The sequence below is a fragment of the Nicotiana tabacum genome, chromosome 9, assembly GCF_000715075.1.
Source record: "Nicotiana tabacum cultivar K326 chromosome 9, ASM71507v2, whole genome shotgun sequence".
In the NCBI taxonomy this organism is placed as follows: domain Eukaryota; kingdom Viridiplantae; phylum Streptophyta; class Magnoliopsida; order Solanales; family Solanaceae; genus Nicotiana; species Nicotiana tabacum.
This window is the reverse complement of record NC_134088.1, coordinates 33,043,341-33,059,932: the sequence shown is the minus strand read 5'-3', so window position 1 is coordinate 33,059,932 and position 16,592 is coordinate 33,043,341. Positions and strand designations below refer to the sequence as shown.

At 37.2% G+C, this 16,592-nt stretch overlaps 1 protein-coding gene across 1 annotated transcript; it reads right to left on the bottom strand.

The window, feature by feature from the left end:
• Positions 1 to 6,230: 6,230 nt before the first annotated feature.
• On the bottom strand, positions 6,231 to 11,317 carry LOC107814039 (suppressor of mec-8 and unc-52 protein homolog 2-like). The gene is made up of 11 exons (XM_016639367.2): positions 11,161 to 11,317; positions 10,846 to 10,986; positions 10,307 to 10,356; positions 9,922 to 10,036; positions 9,483 to 9,531; positions 9,293 to 9,382; positions 8,706 to 8,774; positions 8,497 to 8,620; positions 7,602 to 7,942; positions 6,980 to 7,354; positions 6,231 to 6,689 (listed from the first exon to the last, which is right to left on the bottom strand). The coding sequence occupies exons 1-11, from the start codon at positions 11,208 to 11,210 to the stop codon at positions 6,420 to 6,422; spliced, it is 1,674 nt and encodes a 557-aa protein (XP_016494853.1). The 5' UTR covers positions 11,211 to 11,317; the 3' UTR covers positions 6,231 to 6,419.
• Positions 11,318 to 16,592: the final 5,275 nt, after the last annotated feature.

Sequence of the window (16,592 nt, the reverse complement as noted above, 5' to 3'; positions counted from 1 at the left end):
TCACACCCGATGTGGTTCTGTTTGGGCCTTGTAGCGGAATTCGAGCGAAATGGTTATTGGGGTGTTGAATGGTTGATTGCGCCATGATTATGGTCTTTTCGTGATGTGGTATATTATGTTATTCGTTGCTCCATGGTTATGGTCATGCACTTCGTGTACTTGATGTCGAATTGCGTGTGGTTGTTGATTTTGAGCATTGTGACTTGAGGTATTTCATATGGACCGATGTTCGTATTGGGTCATGCATCGCAACGGCGTTATGCTATGATATGATCCTTTATGCTTATTTTGTGTGTTATGTTTCCCCTTGTGTGGTGGATTGATAGCATTGCGCTTCGTGGTGGTATTTGTTGAGCTAGCGGGATGGTTTCTTCATTTCCATTCTCTTTCCATCATTGGGTATATTTGAGTTATTGTTCGTTGGTGCACAGATTGCATGGTATGTGGCTCTAAGTAGGATTTGTGTGACAGGTCGGCCAAGTAGCTTGTACTGGATGAGGTGAGGTTATTGCGCCTGAAATGGGTGTCATCGAATTTGATTAAGGTATGTTTGCAAGAATTGTGTCACTTGTTGGCTTAGATTTTTGGCTATGGTTCTTACCGGGCAAGAGAGCTCCGCGACTTGTTAATCATATAGATGGTTATGAAAAATATATATTTCTTTTATCATTGGCAGTGTACGAAGGTTCAGAACAAGATTTTAGTTGATATGAGATTTGTTACCGGTGTCGGGTTGGATATCGAGCAGCTATTGCGGTCGGAAGTTATTGCTATAAGTATTTGAGTTATGTGGTATATCATGTGATTATGTCTTGAGATATGGTTATGGATTGACACAGATTGTTCAGAGTTATACAGTGCATATATGCAAGAATCAGGTAATATAATGAGTTGTGGATGTTGGGGATTTTGGTTTTAAGGTTTATGGACTAAGGTTGAAGTAAGGATCGTCTATTAGGTGGTGTTGTCGGGCTTATATGGATTGGGGTGACTTGGGATCACCCATGGTTATGTTTATGGTGAGGGTATATGGCGATTTGATGGCTTTGGAACGACTCTTGGCACGTTTGAGAACGAACGCATGTTTAAGTGGGGGAGAATATAACGACCCGATCGGTTGTTTTGAGCATTAGCATTCCATTCGGTGGTTTGAGACTTTGAGTAGCTTCATATTATGTATTATGACTTACGTGTATGGTTGGTTTCAATTTTCAAGTGGTTCGGGATTGATTTGGAAGAATGATTCTCACTTTAGAAGCTTTAAATTGAAAGAGTTGGCCAAGGTTTGACTTTTGAATAAACGGACTCGGAACCGAGTTTTAATTATTCCAATAAGTTTGAATGATGATTTTGTACATGTCCATAAAGTTTGGTTAAATTCCGATGAGTTTTGGATAAGTTTGGGTTGTATGGTGATTGTTTTCGATTTCGGCGTATATTTGAGCATAAAGGTTACCATATTGAGCAAACGGCATTTGATTCGTGTTTCGACTAAACCATTATATCCATATCGTAATTTTGGAACTGTAGCAACTAAAATCATCAAATTTCGACATCGTATGAGGAATTTGTGGTCACTTTACTAAGAATTGAGTTGTTAGATTTTTCAGATTAATTACGAAATTGCCACTAAATTCGTATTTAAAAATTTGTATTATTTTCAAATATTGAAACCAACATATCTCCTTCATTATAAGGTCAAATGGAATGATTCAAAAGCCTAACTTGACTGGAATTTCACTAGAAATTCGTTGGAAGCATCAAAAACGAGTTTTGGGGTCCTTTGGCATAAGAAACGTGGCAGAATAGCTGGGCATTTTTTGGCTATTAATGTTGTTGGAGTTTTTCTCATCTTGAAAGTTTGGAATTGGGAGAATTTAAGGATGTTCTTCAAATTTCTTCCATGGGATAAGGTCTAAACTATAACCTAAGTATTTCTCTTTGATTCATTCCCTTAGTTTAAGCGTTAATCCATGATTTTAATTGAAATCCCATTTAATTCTTTAAATCAAGACCTAGGGTTATGTCCTAAATTTTAAAATTTGAAAATGAGTTAGAGACGTTTATTTCCCGATTCCTTTTGGGGTCTTGTTCTCGTATATTAGGAGAAGAACATACTCGGATTTGGAAAGTTTTGGAGGAGTATTTCGGGAGATATAGGACCCAACTAGTGTAACTTGCTCATGAGGTTATGAACACCCAAGAGCGATATTTTGGCGAATTGGTTGAGCTATCGAACTCCGATTGAGTCGGTTTTTGTTCGTGTGAGCTTGTATTGGTTCGGGGTTCACTCGGGTAAGCTTGGATTCGGAATCCAGGGCGGGATCATCGACTTTTGTTGACTTTTTGGGGAAAATATAAAGATCATAGCTTTATTTATGTAATTGGTTTCTCTTGCAATGTTTGATGTTATTAAGTCATTTTTTGTTAGATTTGAGCCGTGTGAAGGCGAATTTAAGAGAAAAGCTATTTCGGAGGATTGAGTTGGCCTAGTTGAGGTAAGTATCTTGCCTAACTTTGTGGGGGAAAATCTACCCCTTAGGATTTGGGTTGATTGTGCTATTTGTATTATGTGAAAGCCGTGTACGCAAGGTGACGAGTGGATATACGGGCTATATGTGGTATTTGGCCGGTTTAGATTATCTAGACTCTTTTCATGCCTTTAATTGAATTGTCATAACATGTCATATCTCTCATTGTTAATCTACTCTTATATGCTCTATTTGACGTTGTTAGCACTTGTTCTACCTATTACTTGTTATTTTTCTCTTATATGCTTTAGTTAAAGTTATTGCTTTCCTTATTGTCTTGTTACCTCTTAATTGTTGAATCACTTTTAATAGAAGTTGTTATTTCGTGGAATATCATCTTGTTGAGTTATTGGTGTTGAAGTTGTAATAGTCGTTATCACATTGAGGCGAAGTTGTTAATTGTTGAGATACCTTTTCTTGTTGAGCATTCTCATTTATTTTGTTATTGTTGAAATTCTTGTACACATTGCGATTGAGCCATGGGCTATTTATTATGGAAATATTTGTGTTGTTGACTTTGTAGAAAATTGTGGCATATAGGCACTTGTGGTGCGAGTTGTGATTGTGTTGTGATATTGATATGCATGCGGAGGTATAAGGCTAGGGGTTGATACGCATGCGGTGAGATAAGGTGGGCTTGATACGCGTGTTGCTAGTATGGGAACTACTTGAAGCCACGTGGTGAGATAAGGGTGGGCTAAAACGCGTGTAGCTATTTCGGAAAAAATAATTTTCCAATCTAAATATAAGTCTCACGCGGTGATATAAGGAAAGATTGTGATTGAAATAGTGAAATGTGAATACGAGGCGGTACCTCGGTTGTGATTTTCATTGTACATTCCATGTTGGAACAATTTATTGATATGAACGGTCATTGTTCTTCCTTCAATCATTCATCCGTATTTTGATTGTATTTGGTTATTCGTTGTTATCTTGGTGTTGGAACGATTGTGGTTTCTTGTGTGAGTCATGTATTCTACGCGATTTGTTGTATTTCTTTAACATGTCAATTTGTGCCTCCGTTATAACTTGGAGAATTGATTGTCAATGTCAATTTAATTATGGGGAGTCACTATATCATATTTTATTGAGTTGTTAGTAACATAATAGTTTAAATAAAAGAATTATTAACACGCTTTACTCTATGTGCCTCTTAAGATAGAACTTGTTATCTCACTCGATGCCTTATTATTCTAAATGGTTATCGCACTTTCACTATAATTGGGTTCTCATATTATACTCATCACCATGTTAGATGTTTACCTTACTTATTGTTATCATATTTTTCTTTAACAAATTCTATATTTAATTCGTTAATTTAACTTATATTTTTCTTTGTTTAAAAATGATACTTTTACTCTATTTTATTGATTGTAAACTCAACCCATCTTATACTTTATTTCGTACAAATTGTATATTATTTTACTTTACTTGATTTTTAAAATAAACTCATTATTTTATTTGACACCTTACCTTATTCAAGATTTTTATTATATTTTTGTGGTATCTAAATATATCTTTCATTCATTTAAATTAATATTTATCACGGTTGCAAAGTACATGGTAGCACGTGGGCTTTGTTGTGCGAAGGTGATTGTTATTGTGGGAACGAGGTGGCATATGTGTAAGATTTGGAAATTATGGTTCATGACTTGTGGTTTATGAGATGTGGTGCCTCGGGGTAATTCTTGTTGTAAGTCCATACGTTAGGAGCGATTTGATTATTTGAGTTGTCATCTGTTTTTTCTTATTTGAGTTCATTTACATCTCATCGGTGTTCTGATTATGTTGTTTGTTTATTACTCGTTTACTACTTACTATCATTTATGTTTCTATTACTTCATTGTTCGTTGTAAATCAATAATTTTTCCGATGTTGGTCTTACATTGATGTTCTTTCCATTGTTAGCTTATGTATATCTTGAACATGTTTCTATGTCTAGTAGGTGTCTTGACCTGGCCTCGTCACTACTCTACCGAGGTTAGGCTTGATACTTACTAGGTACCGTTGCGGTGTACTCATGCTATGCTTCTGCACATTTTTTCTGATTGTGTTGTTGAGAGTTGTGTCTGCGCGGCGGGAGACTTCAAGGTATACTTGCTTGACGTTTGCAGGCCTCGGAGTCACCATTTTACTTCATTATGCTACTGTTAAATTATAATTCAAAACAGTATTGTGTTTAGAAATTCTAGTGTGTTTTAGTAGTGCTTATGATTTCGTACTACCGATTTTGGGAAATGTATAACTATTGGCCGTTTGCGGCTATGTGTGTTATTTAATGGTTTATGATAAATGATTAAATAGTTCAATTCTAATTCTGTTATTAGATCAGCATGTGTTAGGCTTACCTAGTCTTAGAGACTAGGTGTCATCACGACATCCTAAGGTGGGAAATTGGGGTCGTGACACATGCCAAGATACTAACAACTTATAAAGCAAGTGACTCAACCCATAACATATGTATGGATTTTCTTTGAAAAGAAGATTCCAATAATATTGAAGACAATATTGCTTGCCTATCTCAATTGAAAGAAGGATATATCGGAGGAGACATAATAAAGCACATTTCACTAAGTTCTTTTTCAGACGCATGATCTTCAAAATAATGGTGATATCAACGTGCAACAGATTCGTTCAAGTGATAATATGGCTAATTTGCACTAAATCTCTACCGGCGTCAACCTTCAAGAAGCTGGTGTATAAGATTGGGATGCGAAGGCTCAAACATATGAATTGATGCTCTCATCATGGGGAGTTAATACGCGTTGTACTCTTTTTCCTTAATAAGGTTTTGTCTCACTGGGTTTTCCTTGAAAGGGTTTTAATGAGGCAACCAAAAGGCGTATTTCTAAACTTGTGTACTCTTTTTCTTTCACTAGAATTTTTTTTCCCACTGGGTTTTAACGAGGCACATTATCTGTTGAATAAACATTCAAGGGGGAGTGTTATAAATAAATTATATTTAAGGTGAATATCTATCTTTTAGAAAGTTTCTACAGTTTGTTACTTTATGGCTAGGTCACTTTTCCCCTATAAATAGAGAGGTTTTATCCCATTGTAATTGATCCAAAAAAAATAAGAATTCTCTCTATTTTTCTCTGCAATACTCTTCTTCTTTTATTTTTTTACAACATATAGTTAAATGTTTTGCTTTAACCTCCTCACGATGCCAAGTTTTTTATTACTACAAACACAAAATAGAGAATAAAAATATCAAAAGTAAAACCAAAGACATTTTAGACGAATGATAAATCCTTTTGCATCATAAATTAAGAGTGTATAAATCTAAAATGAGACAGTACGTTACAGCTTCTAAAACGTAACTGTAACAATTCGATCTTAACTTTGAAGAAATAATGTGCCTTTTTCGAGACCATCAAGGAGATTATGTTTTCACAAAAAAGACAATCCAAGGGAACCAAATCTCTTCCCCATCCTTACTTTCTTCACTCTACTTTAAAACTAATTCTTCAAAAGAAAAAACATTTCTCGGAAAAAATCCATCTCATATTGTATTCCCAAGAAAGGAATGGTGAACTTGAAAAACTAATTATTTCCGTCTTTGCTGAAAGATTTGAGTTATTGGCTTATTGCTACTTCAAAGCTTACGGTTACTCGGGTTAAAGCCCTTGGAATGGAGAAATTGATGGTAGGGAGAGCTTCCCCCACGCAAAGCTGGATTGGCCGAGGGGCAGTGGATTTCGAATACTAAATAATTAAAATAAAAAGAAGCTTAGGATTACAGGTATCATTGTATCACAGGTACATTAACGTCTAAGACCAGCTTTTATCTAAGGACGAGAGACCGTTTCAAATTCAAGATATTCTGAACACCAAGTATGAAAGATCTAAAAGTCAGAGACAGAAAAAATCACAAGTTTCCTCTGTTTATACACGCAGCTTCTTTCCAGGTTGTATTTCACCGTCCTCAAGCATTTCACCTTTCTCCTTCTCCGTCTTCTTTCTGGTGAGTATTTTGTTTATCTTATGCAGCTCATTGGTAAGTTTCTGCTCTTTGTTTTGTTTTCTGGTCTTCCTACCATCCTGCATTTTCACTCCAAACTGGAATGCAGCTTTTGGCATTGCTTCCTTCTGCTCATTGTACGTTGCCCACTCCTCCTCTGTCTCAAAGTCCCATCGATGAAGCCGACCCTTTGCCTGTAGAAAAATTAATCTTTTATCAAATACTATCCATCACAACAGAGGTTTCTGACTGACACCACCACGTTAAGTTGCAGTTAATTTCTCTGACAAGTGTTATTATTGATCAAGCAGATACAACTTCCAACAATTTTCATGCTTGTGAGGCAATAAATTCTTTCCCTTTACACGGATCAAAATTTTTAACACACAATGTAGGTTCAAAAGGTGGCGGAAGGGGTAAACCAAGGAATTGCATGTGCAAAATTAATGGACTTGATCTTCAGCAAGAATAGAACATCACTTACACGTCCACCCATGTCCATTTTTGACAAATCAGCTTCATCATCACTGTCAACAATCTCACGATTGTACTCTTGGTAACCAGGATAGCACTCAGAATAGCTTTCAGAAATGAAATTAGGATCCTTCTCTCGGGCATCTCTCTCTCTCAGCTGTTGAAGCCTTTGATCATCCCTCTTGAATACTGAACCTAGCCCTCTATCCTTTTCTTCTTGACTCATAAATCGTGGATCCTGTAGAACGCCAGCATCAGCTTGCATATCATAATTCTGCTGGAGATATTGCTCGGGATAAGCCAGCTGCTCAGAATACTGATAATCTTGCCATTCTGGTTGGTAAACACCAGCTAGTGCTTGTGCTTGCATAGCATCATATCCATTCTGGACAGAACAAACAGATTCAACAATCAAAAGATGAATATCAGTTGCAACACATAGAGCCATCTAATTAAGGTAGTAATTACAGGAAAGTCGATGCTGGACAAATATGATGACAGCATCCAACTTCATCTTTTCTTCAGAGAAATGTAGGACAAAGATTGAAGCAAGCAAATTTGTTAGCAAATATTACGAAGCCTTTTTAACAGGAAAGGTCTAATTATGCCTTTAAGACTCAAAACTGACTCACCGCCTGTTGCCAATCATGAGAAGGCTCGGATGGCGGGACTGGGCCATAGGCAGGTTCACTGAAATATGAGGTCCTCTCTTTGTTTCGAGGAGATTCTTCCATATCCTCTGATACAGGGCTTTGACCAATATCTCCAGCAGGAATAGAGTAGTCAACACCTTCCCCTACGAAGATATCTTCCTCTTCAACTCTAGCTGCAGCAGGTCCCTGATTCTCTTTTCTTTCTAAATGGTTCTTTTTAGGAAGCGGTGCAGATTGAGGCACAGTTTCTGTATCATTTTGGCTCTTTGATGCATCAGACTTCGATAATTCGTCGTAACCATTGGATATAACAGTCTTCCCTGCACAATATTAAAAACTAGTGTCAGAACAAGGGAACCGGAAGCACATCCCTTCATCAATTAAGAGAAGAGATAACAAAACCCCCCAAAAGCCAAAAGTACAAAGCCCTGCCCTTTACCAATGAATAGGAGACCCCAAAGCCCAAATTCACTTCCGAGAAACACATAATAGACTCCAGAGAACCAAATGTTTTTGTTTAATCTCCATGGCAATACGGAATAATATACCTACATATCTAGTCATCAACTACCGTTGTGCCCCACATGGCATTCCTCTAATTTTCACCCTGTGCCCCTGTAATCAAAGATGAATAAAGCCCACATTCTATCCCGCCTACAAACATTCTACTTCTTTATAGGAAACCAGGCCCAAATTCACCTCTGTGAGCAAGAATATAATAGATATACCAAAAGCATGCAGCGGCACCAATCAGAAATCAGAGAAAAGGTTTTCATAAAATAAATTGGATATATGAGAATCTACATCACATTCAGACTATGAGCAAATGTTCAGAAAATACAAGTAAAGGTTAAGAGGCGTGAATGCTAAGCACCTTTGCCACCTTTTTCCTTCTTCTTCTTCTTGAGAACTTTTCCTGATGATCCAAGGCGGAGATAGGACATGATTTTAGCTATTCGGTCTAGAACAGAACCATCAACACTGACTGTAACCATTTCCTGCAAAAAAGAGGTGAGGTAACCCATTTAGATGGAAAAGTAAGTCATTGCCTGACAGCAGTGGAAAATGGGAAAAAAGAAACACCTCAGGGACTGGACAGTCAGCTTTGCTCCTGTGTAGAGTGGTCGGAATATCAGTGTTGTATCCACTCTCCTGCCAGACACATATGAACCATAAGCATGAGAAGAAAAAGAGACCACAAAAGAAAAAACGCTCACAGTAAATGCAAGCATTAAAATAACAGAATAGTTCACAACTTTTTCACTATGCAGATTACACATCTGGTCACCATGTATTTTAGCATTAAAATGATGCTACTTCAATGATTCTAGCATTTAACCCAACAACACCCCCCCCCCCCACAAACAAAGAAAGAGAAAGGCCTTCAGCATATACTTGACAAGGACAAGACAGTTCATCCCAGCCATAAGAAACAAACTCTAATTTCCCTACAGCATTTTCCCTTCTTTTACTTGGGAAAGCAAGGTGGGATAAGAGAGGAGCTGTTCTTTTACTATTATCGTGTCCAACCGCCATATGAAAAAGATCTTAGGGCACAAAGCACTATAAGAAAACTCAATCAATGGTCTGCGAAAATGATCCCTTCTCGGGCAAATAGAATCCTGGAATCACACAAATAAGAGGAGAGGAAGTAAAAAAGAGAAACATACCATATTAAAAATAAAAGACATCCGTCCAGGAAGAAACATTTCATTGGTCTTTATAACAGTCTGAGGCTTGATCATCCATTGGTATACTGACTGCAACCCAAAGCTTACCAATCACTCTATTGAAACATAAAAACACCTAGCAACAACTATAGATATTCGAGACTCTGAAGCAATTAAAGAGCTAATGCACCTTGGCAGTTGCAGTACGGAATGACATCTGCTGATCTTCCTTTGATGCTCTGTTAGCAAAAGAGATGGAATGGAATAATTAAACAGAACATTATCCGGACCCATTGCTTCTTAGACATGGTATAAAAGAACAATTCACAAAAAATGTTCGTTAGTTCATAAATAGACAAAAAGATGTTACCAAGTCACACAAGCATCTCATGATAGTGGTCATAAATCAAGGGTAATGCATGGAAAAGCTATAGGAATATCTACAAAAAAACCTCGTATCTGAAACTATTGTCTTACGCATGGAAACTACACATGGATCGACTTTATTAGCTCGAAATTGCATCATTCCAGACAAATTGACAGGCCCTTAGACTGTCAGTTGCTTATGCCTTAATTTTAAAGTCAAGGAATTATGCATCCAGTTAAGCGACAAAGCAATCAGTAGTTACCTAGGTTTTCCTTCATACTCATCTCCAGCATCTGGCTTCTTATCTATTTCACTTCTCACTTTGTGAAGTAAAGCATAATCTAACCCTTTAACTAAATGTGTGTGTTCCACATCACCTGATACACGATCAGCCAAAAAAATGGTTGGTCAGCTGAACAGAACAGCTAAATCAATTAGAACATATATCAAGAAAACCAAGCTGAAAATAAGCCAACTCGTTTGGGCATACAATTAGAAATATACCCTTCCACAATAACACGAGGAAACTCTCTTCTTTAAGTTAGCTGTTCTATAATATCTTTTCTCTTAATTCCAAAAGCAAGCTGGAAAATCAGAAATATTCTTATGTATTGTATAGAAACAGCAGTTTAGCAGAGCAGACTAACCTCCAAGATACTTGCTCTTCTCAATAGATAATTTGTGAGCATCAGCAGACCTGCCAACAAGTTTAAAACATGAAATGTGTAAGAAAATTACTCTTTTACCGTCAACTATATAGACAGCTCTCTAAGGCAAAAACTAGAGCAACTTCTAAAGTTGCTCCTTTGGTGACCTAGGTCACAAGTTCAAGGCACGGAAACACCCTCTTTGCAGAAAACTGATGGCAAGGTTGCGCACCATTTTTGGTGGTAAAACATTTCCTTGCGTCCAGTGTTTGCACCAATTCAATAAATACATGACACATGTCTTCATATACACTAATAACACATTTCACCTTAATTTATTACTTAACCATGCTAAATTAGTATAGTTTGGTGTAAAACACCTGGTGCGGTTAAGTTCTTCCCCCTACCCTGCACTGGCACTGAAGCACTTCGTATGCAGGGCAAGGTCCCTATATAGATAGCTCTCCAATAAAGGCTGAAGAAAAAAAGGAATATACAAAAAAAAAAAAAAAAAAAAAAATGGAGTTGAGAGATATTACAGAAGATCAACATTCCCGGGAGGAGCGACAGCATGAAAAGCGCCTAATTCAGTGAGTTCATAATCCGGATTTTGATCTTCTCTTCTTTCTTTAGCTCTGTCTCTGTACTTTGGTAGTTCCGGTTCTTCCGTCTTCTCTTCTCTGTAACAAAAATTCTCATTTTTCAGCAACAGTTACCAAATTAGGGAGCTATCCAAATTCCACAGTTCCACATTCAATTGAGATTTTCACAAAAACTCACACAACGCCATAATAGTAGAAGAGATGAAGAAAATTTAAATTAAAAAAAAAGATGTCAGAGAATGGAAAACGAACTTCTTGTGACGAATTATCTTTTCCTTGTGATTTCTTTTGGAGGAAGACATGGTTTTGAAAGCTTATTCCTCAATTGCAGATTGGGGTGAAGAGCGAGGAGGTAGACGATGACTATAGAGCCTATAGATTGGTAAAGATTCAAAAAGACAAAAACAACCTTCAGCTTCTTGTATAAGTTTGTCGCTCAAATATGGGCCTAACCCAAACTGTGTAGAAGGCTTTTTAATGGATTTCACATGTAATTTTTACATTCACCTGCTCAAGCTTCAATTTAATTACGTACTATAGGGAGGGTAGTGTGTACGCATACTTTACCCTTAACCTGGGGTAGAGAGGCTGTTTCTAAATGACCCTCGGTATTCTTCTCTCCAAGAACTCCCACCTTGCTCTTGGGGTGACTCGGATTCACAACCTCTTGGTTGGAAGTGGAGAGTGCTTACCATCAGAGCAACCCACCTTGTCTACATACTATATACAAATTTACCAATTATATACACTTTAGGAATTAAATAAGTATCCATTTATATTAGGAATCAATTATTTCTCATTCTTATTCTCTCATCCCTCCTGCGCTCTCTCTCTCCGTCTCTCTCTCTCCCGCGCGCGCTCTCTCTCTCTACGTCTCTCTCTATCTCTCAATCCTAATTCCAATAATGTAGAGCAAAGGAAAAGAGAGCAGCAATTCCATGCTTATTGAAATTTCAGTATTGTAGAGCTGAAGGTGTTGCACAATTAGTGTTCAAATTCCAGTAATGTTGCACAATTGGTGTTCAAATTGAAATTGTCAATCAATAAATTTTGAAGGTGTTTGACTCTCCATCATTGACAACCATTAAAAAGCTTTGAAGCTTTGAATTCGAATTTGGATTTTCAAAAACCGTTATTTGTTTGGATTGGATGTTGTTACAATTAATTAAAAATATTGTTTGGAGTTTATATCTCAATTTTGAGGGTGTTTTGGTGAAGATTAGACTTGATTTTGGCTGAATTTCAGATTGAAACTCGAAGAAGAAGAAGAAGAAGAAGAAGAAGAAGAAGAAGAAGAAGAAGAAGAATACTTACGAAATTGTAATAAAGTTTGTAGTATAATTGTAGAAAAATTGTATTCTGTTGTTTATATATATATTTTATTTAAATATTGTATGAAAGTTGAACAATATTGTATAAAAATTGTATTTAAGTTGTATGATATTGTAGTTGTATATAACTGGTAGAAATAATGTATGAAAGTTGTAGATAAGTTGTATAATATACAATTAGTTGTATGAAATTTATTTTTACTATGTATAAATCAGATACAAAATATACAAAAGACATATTGTATAAAAATTATATTTAAGTGGTATGATATTGTAGTTGTATATAACTTGGTAGAAATAATGTATGAAAGTTGTAGATAAGTTGTGTAATATATAATTAGTTGTATAAAATTTATTTTTACTATGTATAAATCAGATACAAAATATACAAAAGACATATTGTATAAAAATTGTATTTAAGTGGTATGATATTGCAGTTGTATATAATTGGGTAGAAATAATGTATGAAAGTTGTAGATAAGTTTTTAATTTGTATGTTGATGTACCATATATTGTTCTTAGAGATAGAGATTTTATATGTTTAGTTTGAATATAAATATGCAATGAAGTTTAGATTCAGTAGAAGTTCTCTTTTAGATTTTGTTTAAATCCGTCCCAAATTCTACTGTATTACATATACTTTTTTTGGGGGAAAAAAATTAAACATTTGAAATTATTGGCTAGCAAAATTCAACTATAATAGAAGGAGCAATTGTTATGACCCAAAAGGTCATCTTATGTTTTAGAACTCGAATCTGCGCTCTTAAGCCTTAAAAATCTCATTTTTTTTACCCTACTCGATTTACGTGCACAGTCCGGGCAGGTTTTCGGAAAGCTTTTATGTTGAAAATTGATAAAAATAAGAATTTATGCCTTAAAAGTTGATTTTAGTTGACTTCGGTCAATATTTTTGGTAAACGGGCCCGGATCCATATTTTGATAGTTCCGGTGGATCCGTATCGAATTATGGGACCTGGGCGTAAGCCCGAAATCGAATTCGGAAGTCCCCAGCTCAAGTTATGAATTTTTGATGAAAATTACAAGTCTGAAAACTAATTGTTTTTAAGAATTGATTGATGTTTGGCATTGTTAGTGTCGGGTCTGTACTCTGGTTCCGGAGCCCGGTACAGGTTCATTATGATATTTAAGACTTGTCTGTGAAATTTGGTGAGAAACGAAGTTGATTTGACGTGATTCGGACGTCCAGTTGAGAAAATAGTAACTTTAAAGTGTTCTTGAGAATTTCATTTGATTTGGTGCTAAATTTAGAGTTTTAGGTGTTATTTTGGTGATTTGATCACGCGAGCAGGTCCGTATGATATTTTAAGACTTGTGTGCATGTTTGGTTTGGAGCCCCGAGGGCTCGGGTGAGTTTCGGATAGGCCACGAGATGTTTTGGACTTTGGAAAATCTGGTTTTTTCTGTAGAGTCTATGTTCTGGCATGTCCTTCTTCGCATTCGCGAAGGTCCTCTCGCGAACGCGAGGAGTAAAATGATGAGGTAGGGATTTCTTCTTCGCGAACGCGAAGGCTTGGTCGCGAACGCGAAGCGATGGGGGTGTTACCTTTCGCGAACGCGACAAGCCCATCGCGAACGCGTAGTGTTAGGCACTAGGGAGGGGGAGTCAGCCTTTTCTTCATCGCAAACGCGAACACTGTCTCGCAAACGCGAAGACCAGGGAAGGGTAGCCTACGCGAACGCGAGCACTGTCTCGCGAACGCGAAGGCTTGGCAGCCTATACTCTTCGCGAACGCGATAGTGCTCTCGTGAACGCGATGAACACTGTCGCTCAACACTTAACATAATCCAAACACGGAATTTAGCCATAAATTCATTTTGCTCAAAAACCAAACGGTGTGAGGCGATTTTTCAAGAGTCATTTCTTCCCCAAAGTGTAGGTAAGTGATTCTAAACCATTTTCTTTCAATTACCCATTACATTTCTTGAATTTTCAACCTAAAATCTAGAGTTTTCATTGTAGAATTAGGGGTTAGGGTAGAAACTAGGGATTTAGGGAATTTGGGGATTTAGACCTCAATTTGAGGTCGGATTCCAAAACCAATTATATATTCGGGCTCCGAAATGAATGGGTAAATGAATTTTGGTTTGAACCTCGTGTTTTGGCCAAGAGGGCCCGGGGTCGATTTTTTGACTTTTTGGAGAAAAAATTGGAAAATTTAATTTATGCAATATAATTGATTCCTTTAGCAATATTTGATATTATTGAGTCATTTTTGAATAGATACGAGTGGTTTGGAGGTGAATTCCAAAAGAAAAGTTGTGATTGAGAATTAAGTGGCCTTTAGAGCGAGGTAAGTATTGTGTCTAACCCTGACTTGAGGGAATTAGGAACCTTAGATTACTTGCTAAGTGAAATTCATGTGAGTAGCGTATATGTGAGGTGACGAGTACTTATGCGCCGCCAATTTACCTGTTTTTCACGTTTCTCTGTTTTTCTTATATTGTCTCATTCCTATGCCTAATTGCTACGTGTTATACTAGTGTTATTCAATTTATCGTTCTTATCATGTTTACGGATTTTCTGGTGATAATTGAGTTTTTATTTCAAAGTTGAGATTGATATTATGGAACCAAATATTGAAGTAAGGTTTGTACTTGTTATTCTATCTCCCTGTTATTATTTATGCATTGCATTATGGTAAGGGAGGGTGTTAATGCACGAAGGGTGATGCCGTGCCATATTGTGAGTGTTAATGCACGAAGGGTGATGTCGTGCCATATTGTGAGTGTTAATGCGTGAAGGGTGATTCCGTGCCATATTGTGAGTGTTAATGCATGAAGGGTGATGCCGTGCCATATTAAGAGTGTTAATGCACGAAGGATGATGCCGTACCATATTGTGAGTGTTAATGCACGAAGGGTAATGTCGTGCCATGATATGAGAGTTAATGCACGAAGGGTAATGCCGTGCCGTTTCTATTAATTTTATGGTAAGATTGAGAGTAAAAGCACGAAGGGTGATGCCGTGCATTTTTCCTTATTGTATTCACTATTCCTATTGATTCATGGTTTATTGACTGCTCCGGTGATCATTCTATTCTAGTTCTTTATCTTGTATTCCCCTCAGTATGTTTCCCCTCTCGACATTTCCTGTTTAGTTCTTCATTTCTGTTATTTGCATATACACAGTTGAATTGTACAGGTTGATTTGTAGGTGCCTTGCCTTAGCCTCGTCACTACTTCGTCGAGGTTAGCCTCGACACTTACCAGTACATAGGGTTGATTGTACTGATACTGCACTCTGCACTTTCTGTGCAGATTTTGATACCGGCTCGGGTTGATCGAGATTTTTTTATTGGTCCGTTGTCCGGAGACTCAAGGTAGTTCTGTCGGCGTTCACAGACCTTGAAGTCCCGTCTACCTTTTCTGTTCTACTGTTTCTTTCATTCAAACAGTTGTATTTCTTTCAGATTATTACTTGTAGCAAATTCTAAAATGCTCGTGAATTGTGACTCTAGATCCGGGTGGTAGTAATTAATACAGTTTTTATAATATTCCGCACTTATTATATTTTATCTTAGTTAATTATTGTTAATTACTGAATGGAAATAAGGAATTGGTTTAATGATTCTCTAACGTTGGCTTGCCTAGCAAGTGAAATGTTAGGCATCATCACGGTCACGTCGGTGGGAAATTACGAGTCGTGACAGTTGGTATCAGAGCACTAGGTTACATAGGTCTCACGAGTTACGAGCAAGCTTAGTAGAGTCTGAAGGATCGGTACGGAGACGTCTGTACTTATCTCTCAGAGGCTATGAAGTTTAGGAACAATATCTCTTCTTTCATTCCTTATCGAACGACATTGATTTAGCTTGAAACATATATCTTGTATTCTTTTGTATCCACTCGTGTATGACATTGCGCACTCGGTATCAGTTGTGCGTCAACAGTTCGTGATGCCGCAGATGGACTACGAGAAAGCCATAGATGCTCAAACATTGCCTCAACGTGTGGTTCCCACTGAAGATGCGAGCGCATTGAGAGACCACCCAGTGAATCACGTGGGGGATGCAACGGACCTTGGCATCTGGTTGATTTATACGAGCTGTGAAGGTTAATATTATGGATCATCGGGCGTGGTGAACTATGACTTCGTGTCGAGTATGGGAGTCCACTATCAATGAATGGATTGCGGGGTCATGTGTTATATCAATTTTGACCTGAAATGTATATATGTGGTACTGAAAGGTTCCGCAAAAAATAAAGTTGGGACTTGCGGTATGTCCGCCTACTTAATAATCCTATACTTCAGTACCCAAGGAGTTAGAGAAACAACTTTAAAATTTCAGAAGGTCTACTCAGCGTGGACGCCACGGTTGCGAATTTTGGAGT